The 10,365-nt window shown below is 44.4% G+C and overlaps 1 protein-coding gene across 2 annotated transcripts; it reads left to right on the forward strand.

The window, feature by feature from the left end:
* The first annotated feature begins 285 nt into the window (after window positions 1-285).
* Window positions 286-5,495, forward strand: LOC135368215 (peroxynitrite isomerase THAP4-like). 2 transcript variants are annotated; one of them, XM_064601363.1, is made up of 4 exons: window positions 286-449; window positions 514-597; window positions 3,019-3,205; window positions 3,312-5,495. In XM_064601363.1, exons 2-4 carry the CDS (start codon window positions 527-529, stop codon window positions 5,106-5,108), a joined length of 2,055 nt encoding a protein of 684 aa, XP_064457433.1. In that variant the 5' UTR covers window positions 286-449; window positions 514-526; the 3' UTR covers window positions 5,109-5,495. The 2 variants fall into 2 exon arrangements, with proteins under 2 accessions (XP_064457433.1, XP_064457432.1); XM_064601362.1 differs by having other exon boundaries at window positions 286-597.
* Window positions 5,496-10,365: the final 4,870 nt, after the last annotated feature.

Genomic DNA, 10,365 nt, shown 5'->3' on the forward strand with positions numbered 1-10,365 from the left:
TCGCACAGCCCCAGCAATTAGGGTAAGCGTTCAGAATGCTGGTTGAGCTATATGTTGCTGACAAATTTTGTTACCCGTAGGCTGAAGGGCTGAAGGGTTGTCGACATGGGAAGTTGTATCTCTGTTGGCAACCTTACAAACTTTCTCAAGTGTTCTCAAGGTTACAGCCGTTACAGTACTCCTTGTTGATCGTAAATGCAAAAAAGACGACGACGAGATTGTGATGGAGCTTGCTTATGACTTGACTGAGTACTCAGTTTGGTCGTACGCAAGTAATTGCAGTACGCCACACTGCTGCTTGTCGAAAAAGACCTGAAAACTGCGAAAGTGAAACCGAAACTAGATAGATACGTCATTTCCTATCGCTCTGCTGCAGCCTGACACGCAAAAAATGAAGCTTCCGGACGACATAATGGACTTGCAGCGCATTTGTGCATTTAAGTTTTTCGGTTGGTAGTTCTCCCTAGTGTTGTTGTAGTATTCTGCAATATGAGTTTAACTCATATCACACAGTGACAAGCACGAAATGGGATCGTGTTCTGCACTAGGTTGCAAGAACAGAACTCTCAACGCTCCGAAAGGAGTGACCTTTCACAGGTAAGTTTCGGTTAAAGGTGGATACGCATCCTTAAAATACGCAAGCAGCTCATTCCATGAAGTGTCGGCGGAGCTTGTTGTTCTTGTGTTTCTCGTTTCTCTTCGGGATCGGGAGACACGCAGGAGCTACCATTGTTGTTGACAGGAACAAGAACAACGAAAAAATAAAAATAAAACGTTATTCTTAATTTACTTCATCGGCCGATTACTCTCAAAAGCCACTTCCTTTTCGTGCTTGACATTACATTCGCGGCAGTTGGTAGCGTGCATAGTGCGTTGTGCGGCATAGCGTATCCACGGTGAGCTAGCGTTATCGTATTTGTGGCTAGTACCTATTACCTGCATGCCTGTGGGCAGGCAGTGCCATCTATAGCTGTCCATAGCTAATGCAGCGGATATAGCGGGAGGTATAAAAACCGTGTGCATGACCGTGTGACCAGATGCAAGTATATAGGTCATTCAGATCTATGGAATGCAGTATTATCTTTGTGAGTGCAGCTTCTTAAACATACTCTCAAGAACACTCTATTTTAACTTCAGTTTTTTAGTGCTGTCTTGTTTTTTGTTATGCAGTGTGCAGTGCATCTAGTTTTTTTTTTTTCGACAGTTTTTACAGTTGCAACAAAAGCAGAAACAGACGGCAACAACAACAACAAAAATAAAAATAAACTGAACTCCCAAGGAACCAACAAATGCTGCAATTTGTAGCTGACAAAAAGTGTAACTTTTATTAACTAATTCTCTTTCGTCCTATACGTAGCAGATGGGACGCTCATCCTGTTACCTGAAAACAAATGATATATGTACAAAAGGAAATTACACACCACATTTTCTCGTGGGCAAGAGGGAACTCCATATTAAGAAAACCCGAGTCTTGTCACAAGAAAAAACAAGGACAAGACGCAACTAATTGACAGGGTCAACAGAGTAGAGGAAAATATCAGTGAGACTTGTCTAAGCCTAGACAATTGTTACATTTGGAAAGTTGCCTTTGTCTTGCTGTGAAAGCTTGCAGCACAGGCTGGTCTATGGGGACGAGAAAGCTTTGTCTCGTCCGCCGCAGTGATGTTGCATGGTGGTCACTTCAGGGTGGTCACGTGATGGCGAAAGATGACAGCTAACTGGACGGTGCTAGGCTGGTGCAGAAATCAGAGTCCCCGCTCTCAGCTGCACTCATCATTCCTGCCAGGAGCTCACTTTGTCTGTTGCGTAACACGCTGCACAACGAAATGAACAAAACTAATGGAGGAGTGTTCCAATGCTTCTTTAAGATCACTTTCGCATGAAAAGTGCTTATGTATAATTGTGGTGCTGAGGGTGCTGACTTTGAGTCAGGCGTGTACGGGATAATCAAAACAAGTATGTAGCAACTCAATTTACAGTGTACCAGGCAAAAAAAGTAACTGAGTAGAATACTGATGGATACTCGAGCTTGAAATGTATTTTTGGTAGAATAGTGTTGAAAGTCAGGAAAGTAACTCTTTGCTTTCAAGATGCTATCAAGTTACAATTTGTGAAATTTACTGTCACAGAAATGAATACAAAATGGAGATAAAAAGATAGACTTATATGAAAGCTGTTCCCTTGGGATCTCAAAGGATGCTTTCCTGCTCGCTGCATGCATGCATAAATTAGGCAGCGTAACAAAAAGCACATGAAGTTCATCATTTTCTTGTCCTTCCTGTTCCCCACCCCCCTTGAAAAAAAAGTACAGTGAAACTCCTTTACAACGAAACTCGGGGGACAGCAAAAAAAAATTGCAGTAAAGGTATTCTCGTTAAAAAGGATGTCCATTATTGGACCTATAGGGCTCCAGCAGGACCGCAAAAAAATTTGCTGTAGTGGTATTTTCGTTAAAAAGGTGTTCGCTATAAAGGAGTTTGACTGTAATAAGAAATCAAATATGTTAGGAGTACCTTATAAAACGAGTACAAGTTGCTCTAAAAAAACTTTGTTGGAATACTAAATCAACGTGAATGCTAATAAATAACAGCCACATGATGACTAGGGAGGGATCCTGTCGACTGCAAAAAAAAAAAAAAAAGTAATGTTTCGACGACTTAGCCAAAGTCAAACAGGTAGGCTACATACGTGTTCCTTTCCCGAACGTGCCTAAGGATTCCTTTTATTTTACTTCCTCTTCCACCTCTCGCACACCTCTTCCTCTTTGCCTATCTGTAGATCACTTTTAACAGTATTTTATTTAACAGTATAACAGTACCAAGCTATTCCCAAATGTATTTAAGACAGAGTAACCTTTTGACCCTCCAGTAACCTTCTGTCTCGTTTGCGCCTCAAATGTCCGACACCTCCACTGGGTCAACCCTACGTGCACAGACACCTGAATTTGCACCCTGTCGTCCAAGATTGTCTTGACGCTGTCCCAGCATAGCTGATAGTGTCGTTTTGTGTCTTCCAAAGGTTTCCCAGTGATCCGCAGCAGAGGGCAAAGTGGATAGCTGCTACCGGCAGGACTGGATGGAACCCCACGAGCAATTGCTGTATCTGCTCGGTGCATTTCAACGAAGAGGACCTCGACAGAACATCGTTGTTCTGCGTACGTGTGAGAGAAGGATCGGTGCCCTCTCTTTACCCCCCGGCATCGAGTGTGAGTCCCGCAATTTCCCTCGTGTGATGAGTGAGGCTCATTTTTGTGTAGTCTGCCGACCGGTTTCACGTTGTTACGTGTGAGTCATTACGTATCTTTGTTCTAGGAGTCGACTTCAAGGAAAAGAAAGAATGCGTCAGAGTCTAAAGGGGAGGATGCAGATCAGGGCACTGCAGTTCCTCAAAGTGCTAACACAGCCGCAGATGACGCAGCCAATATAAGAATAATTTCTAGTTTCAGTCTGGCACCTTCTGGAACAAATGCTGCACAAAATCTGACTGCAAGTTCTTTGGCACATCCTCAAGGCGATGCTTTGAATAGGAACCAGAGTGTGATGAAAATGTGGAACCCATCCAGACTTCAAAGCATTCTAAAGAATGCTGCGGTAAGAAATAACAGTGACACCTGCGGAAAGAGCGACGGCAGAAAAGCAAGTGCTGGTGACGCAGTGAGTACTACAACCCAGAAAAGCAATGAAACACAACAAGGAAAACGGAGACATGTCGTAAACAATGTGCAGTTTCCAGAAGAACCCAACATGCTTCAGCCGTCTGGAGCAGACATGTGTGGTGTTTCAGGTGACGTAGCAGCAGGATCTGCGACGTTGAGTGCAATAACAGTGGATGAGGGTGCTGAAAGTGGGGCCACGAACGGTGACAGTCCTCAGCTCTTGTGCACCGACATAGGGTGTGAAAGAGAAATAGGGTCCGTCACTACTAAGGCAGCCGTAGACAATTCGTCTTCCGCAGTCCCTTTGCATCTTGTTGATCACGCAGACTTATGTCGCAAAACATCATCCAGAGTAGTGCGCAATAAATCGAAACTGTGTACGTTCAAACCGTCCACAACTGACACACGTTCAAAAGCTTTTCTGCTGTCTTTGCCACAGATCTTACCAAAGCCTCTACCACGGTCTTCATCCGTTCCCCTACGACGTTCTACAATGCCGTTGTTACAACAGTCGCTTCAACAGCCTTCATCCCAGGCTGCACAGAAAACTTCTCTGCAAGCTACAGTGCAACATACCTTGCAAACCAGCTTGCCACAGACCACATTGCAGACTTCAGCACCGGTATTACCCCCAGCTGAGCCGCAGAGGTCACCACAAACCATAGAGCAAAGTTCGCACAAACTGCCACAGGTTCCTCCAGAGGGTGTACCCAGGCACGTGTCACACCCCGTCCAACAGACTGTACCGCAGAGCGTGATTATTGTGAGCAACTCTCGCGTTAAGTACCACGGTACATCCCCTGAGGTACCAACACCAGCGATTGCGAGTCCCGGAGATCGCCCACCAGGAGCAGCACTGAGAGAGTGCGACACGAGGCTTACGTGCAACCACTTTGATGAAATTATGGAATTGAGATCTCACATCCAGCAGTTGAGGAACCTGTATCTCAAGACCAAGAAAAAAAATAAGGCTCTCGGCCAATCTGTGCGGCGCTTAAGGGCGACCAAGGAGAAGCTGAAGAAGACCATTAAAGACATCGAAAAACATCCGCGAATGGTCGACCACGCGGAATCGCTAGAAGGAGATGCCAAGGCGGGTGCGGAACTGTTGAAGAGGCACCAGGTGAAGTTGAACGGAGACGTGGTGCCTTCGGAGTACACACCAGAGTTGCGGGCGTTTGCGACCGCGTTGCACGGTTGCTCCTTCAAAGCTTACGAATACGTGCGGAAGGTCTTCAGCGACTGCTTGCCACACGCGTCCACAGTGCAGAAATGGAAGAGGCCAAGCAGAGAAACGCAGGACGCGAGCATTATTGAACAGGTAGCATCCGAGGGGTGCAACGACATAGGAAACGAGGGAACAACCATTCCCGTTATTGTGCTGAGAAACTCCACACCCGTTGCTGGTGACGTTCAGGTTGAAGTGATGCAACTGATCGGTGAAGTAGTCTGACGGGACAGACTTTTGCGACTACTTTTAGTTTTGTTGCATACTCAATCCTGCAACGTGTCCGCCTTTGTGTTAATGAATCTAAAATGTTTTTGGCGAAACATTAGGTGTTATCTTGCTCTTCAGCGAAGATATTAACTAGATGTAGAGGACCCTCTACACATGCATCTGGGTTATACAGTAATTCTGCTGCGCTGCAGAGATGTTTTGTTGCTATCGTAGTCATCCGGTTCCTCCCTTGCAATTCTACTATGATTCTTCTTCCAAAGATAGGACGGAAGTGAAAATTTGACATTCCATTCCATGTACTAACAATTTAGGTTTAAGTAGACCTTACCTCTGAGCTGTAGACATGCCACCAAAGCTATAAAGATGTTTACAGGTTGCCCAGTAATGTGTCCTGGTCGGCAATGTTTTTCATTACGCCTAATTAATTAGTATTAATCAAATAACTTTTAAAATAGGTGTTTAAAGTGACGGTATGGTCTAAGAAATTGTACTTTATTTTCTATCGAAGTCATTGAAGACTCGCTGTGCAAAATGCAAATCTTGAGCGAAAACCCCAAAACTACGTAGTTTCAGACTCTTCAAACATAAGTGACGTTGGGGGTTCGGACGACAGTGTATGCATGTTTGAAGACTACCAGCAGATGTAGAGGCGGAAGTGGGGCTTGGAGGGACAACGTCTCCATACGGGTGGCAGATTACACACATTATGACATCATACTTCTCCGGAGTAAAAATTAATTTTCTGGTACTTCCACGTCGCATAGGGAAACACAATATTTTGACAGAATATAATTAGGGCCTGTCTTTTTGGTTAAGTTTTTTTTAGTTTAGGTTAAACCCGTATCAGCCCGATATTTACCCCCCGAACGAAATCTGTAAAATTTGGGTTTAACCCGAATCTACCCGAAAACATCGCGTGGCACACTCATAAGCGTGCATTAAAATAAAGTTTGATAACATTGCTAAACATTAGTTCCATAACGAGAGGATAGAGAGATAGCAAGCGAGCTGGTGGTATAGATCCATAACTTAAAAACCCGAGACTAGGGGACAAAAAAACTTGTCTGTGTTTGTCGTTTTTTTGTCCCCTAGTCTCGGGTTTTTAAGTTATGGATTAGTTCCATGTTAAGACAAATTTTATTAAACAAAAAAAATCACCCGAATACACCCGAATTCCTGACGACAAAGTATATGCCGTAACGGGATTTAACCAGAATACACCCGAATTTTCAAATGAAAAATATCACCCGATATTTACCCCCCGAATTTGGCCAAAAATAAAACCCGAAAAAGTCAGGCCCTAAATATAATGTGTGATAGTGGATTGCAATGGCACAGCTTTGTAATCCAAGTGCTTTTTTTGTCTTTATTTTACAGCCCTTCTTTGTCTACACGGTATCTACGTTGTGTAAACTAAGTAATCGTAATTAAGGTGAACTCACTGTCCTTGCCTGTATTGTGGCACAAGAAATCTTCTGAAAAATTCCACCTCACTGCACTTCAATTTCCTTCATTGAAGTGTCTGGCAGTCCGCTTGCCTGCATATCATATGAAGTCAGCATCAGGTATCAGATTTCAAACTGCTGTTTCCCTGCAAGCCGAGACTCTGAAGATGTGAAGTTATGCCTAAAAGCTAGAATGACAAACTCGCTGTACCCGTCCGTTTACCAAGCTATCGAAAAAAAAAAAAAAAGAGTTAAGTCTTCGCCAACCTGTTCGAGGACCTCAACAGTATACTCACACAGTGCCTTTTTTTCTTTGTGTTATAAAAGAAGCGGTGCTGTACTCATTTTGGATTACGTATTTTATTGAGAACGACTTTTCGATGTTGTAGATTACAGACGATTACGAAATAGCCCGGAACTTTTTCTAGCCCTTTTTGGATGTGCGTAAAAAAAAAAAAGACCGTGACCTCCCCGTGAGGTTCACGACCAACGAAAAATTCATCCCGTCCTCGTGTACGGCATACTGCTAATGTTCAGGTTGCGCTTTAAATACGCATTCAATGAATATAGGGAACAAGAACACTCAAAAGAATGACACTGAAGCTTTCTAAGTTGTGGACTACACTTCATCAGGTACAGCATGTACCTGATGAAGTGTAGTGAAGCGTGGTCCACCACCCAAAAGGTCCTACATTTTGAGTGTTATACAGCCAAAAGGTGAGACCACTGATCTCTATAGTAATAGGCTGGATAGCGGACTGAGGGCGCAACCAGGTGCAACGGTCACCGGCCGCCATCTTGGGAAGCTCAAAACATTGCCGTCCGCGACTGCAGCTGCATATTCTGCATGCGCATTTGCGTAGCACTTTTATGGTGTCATGCCCGCCCGTTGTGGTTATGGGTGTACTGCCCGTACTGGCAAGGCATCGGGGACGACATTTCACAAGTAAGTGACTTAGCTTTATAGGAAGAAATGTGATTTATTAGTCCACGAGCGGGGCGACAAAACGTTGCTGTTGAAGCATGTGCGCGGCACTTTGTGACTCGTATCTGAAGATATAAACGTTAAACTTTAAGCAGTACGTTATCTGGATAGAGTCATTGTGATAGTTCAGACTTCCTGCTGTTCATTACCCAAATGCAAATTGCCGACTGCCAACAATCGGCCAGTGGTCGGTTTTTGGTCGGCAAGCGACTTAGTCGGCCACTGCACCTTGGACCAACGTTGGTCTGATGTCGCTCACAGTGGTGGTTGGCGAACGACGATGGGCCGAGAACGTTGTGCGACGTGTTGCGGGCGTACGGTATTGAGAGATTGGCATAATAAAGACGGACCAATGTCGGCTCTGCACTGCAAACAAACTCGAAAACAATGCAGCTGAAGAAAAGACGCTTGGACGGTTTGCAAAACGTCGGATGACAGGTGGCCAACGTTGGCGCAATGTTGCATAGTGATAGGCAGAGCGAGGTATGGCAAGCCGTCGGCCAGGGGGCAGATCTGTACAAAGAAACGAGCTCGTTGGCCAAGCACTTGCCAAGCAGGGTTAGGTTGGCCAGCCAAGCTCTTGCCAAGCTTGGTCCAATCTCGGTATGTTGCCTTGGGGAGAGGGAAACGTGGAATGGTGTAGCACTGCGTAAGTTCGACTTTCGATTGGCCAAGTGATTGTCTCAAACCAAAAGCAGTAAGAAATAGAGACATGTTATCTTCATGGTGAGCTAATACGACAATCAATTCCTCACTTCAGCGTTGCTTGTGTACGCGTAGAGTTAAACTTAGACACCTCATCCTTCATTTTGACTCGCACGCGAACAGGACTCTCGAATTTGTGGAAGCTCGCGAGACAACCTATGTATAGTATCTGTTCTTCCTCAGGAAAGAAATATAATTTCTTTTCTTTGTGAGCTGTTTGATTCTAGTGGTCTCGGGCATATTGCGAGCTTTTATGATTCTCCCCTACACCGAGCAGAAAGGAAATGGGAGAAACACGAGAAGCAACACGGGCACTCGCTGACAGACCACAAAGGAAAGGTAACACAACAAATACAACACCACACAAAACCAGAAAATCACATAATAGAAGTTCAAAGTACAAAATTGGAACGAGACGCGCTCACACGAGTACAAAATAGACAGGAAATAACATGTGCGTGACGGGATTTTACACAAAAAACATAAAGAATATGGCGGACGGTTGGCGTACTCCTTCCGCGATACCCTCACCCATCCGCTATCCAGCCTTCTCTAAATAGAGATCAGTGGATAAGACATGCCCATGTGTCCGGTCTCCTGTAAAGCGTGCTTTCACTGCAGCGGTGTGGTGTACGCGGGGGGAAGCACCAAACAATCCACGGCTGTCTTAGCGAGGAGACAGAATGTTTCTGCGCTCTTGTACCTGAACGTGATGACAGTGATGATGATGATTCAGGTTTTATTGGCGCATGAGCGACGAATGCCATAATGCGCCAAGACAATGGTAAGGGAGGTACTAGTTAAAACCAGTGATACAGTTAGAGTATCAAAGGACATAAAAATCAAATAAATAAAATTACAATTCGTTTAAAAGACCAATGTCTTGAAAGAAGTTAAAAAACGTGTTCGAATGGTAGAAGAGCCTCATCCCCCAGCAAAAGTGTGATGATAGTGAAGCGATGACCCCTCTGATCTTCTGTGTTTGTGCAACGCAACGTAAACGTAGGTAAAACCGCGGTAGATCGGTAATCGACATCGAGCAACATTTTCTTCTTCTTTTCTGGACACCATCGGACTTCGATCGTTATTTTGACGGGGCTCGTTATTTTATTCCCCACATTCCCACCAGCAATGGGGTAGAGTATCGCCTGTGGCGATGAACCTCCCCACTCTTCAAAGCCAAAATAAAGTTGTTATTTGACATCGAGCACCAGAAAAATGAAGAAGAGAGAAATATTGCACATTCGTTCGTGAAGGACGTATCAACATCTCGGAAATAAACTGTCACACTAGAAAAACAAACGCGTTCTGATGTGTCCGTTTACTTTCGAGACTTCTCCGCACGAGATTTCCCATGTATTTTCTAAATCGTACCGCGCCGCTACGAATTGTTCGATTTGGGTGAGCTACGACCCGGCTGGTAGATTTCGGTGGTTTCGGACTATTAGTGAGGAGTGATTTTCGTTGTGGACCTCGTAAACTTTTCTAATGCGCTCAGAAAATGGCAAAAGATCCCAGTTCCTGCTTCGTTCAACTTTGAGATCTCACAGAATAAAGACGCCCCAAAGGAAACTTCTGATCTCATCAGGACCTAGAGAAAAAAGGTATCTAAAATCGCTAAAAGGTAGAAAAGAAAAATGAGGGTACTCTGGGCGATAAAGGGGGATGAGGTTTTGGGCGTAGAATATAATTCTTTCAATTTGATTGATAGAGTTAATTACGGTGTCTGCTATTTTATTGATTATTATTTAATCGGTATCGTACTCGCCTGTTTGTTACTAATACATGATTAAAAATTAAACAATAAATTTAATTAATTGATTCGTGCGCATACACCACGCCGCGATGCCCGGAAGATACATCATCAACGATCGGAAATTCTGGATTGAGCAGTACGTTTTTTGTATGGCCGTTGCCAGACCTCCATCCAATGGTGTCGCAGTGTCGCATTCACAGGCAGACGCTCTCAGTAGTAAAGGATACTCCTATACTCACAATGAAATGAAAAAGAAGAAAGAAAATCGTAGTCTCGCGTCTTCGTGCTACGTTCGCGTCCGTTCTGTAGGCCGCATGCGTCGACGTCACAGTTAGTGTCCTGTTTTCACATGACGTCAAA

Source organism: Ornithodoros turicata, chromosome 9 (genome assembly GCF_037126465.1).
Source record: "Ornithodoros turicata isolate Travis chromosome 9, ASM3712646v1, whole genome shotgun sequence".
NCBI lineage: Eukaryota > Metazoa > Arthropoda > Arachnida > Ixodida > Argasidae > Ornithodoros > Ornithodoros turicata.

Bases quoted from the DNA above. Each gene is read 5' to 3' on its own strand.
- LOC135368215 (XM_064601362.1), top strand. From the start codon at position 527: ATGGGATCGTGTTCTGCACTAGGTTGCAAGAACAGAACTCTCAACGCT. The intron at 598-3,018 runs GTAAGTTTCGGT...TGTCTTCCAAAG, and splicing joins AAAGGAGTGACCTTTCACAG to GTTTCCCAGTGATCCGCAGC. The intron at 3,206-3,311 runs GTGAGTCCCGCA...TCTTTGTTCTAG, and splicing joins TTTACCCCCCGGCATCGAGT to GAGTCGACTTCAAGGAAAAG.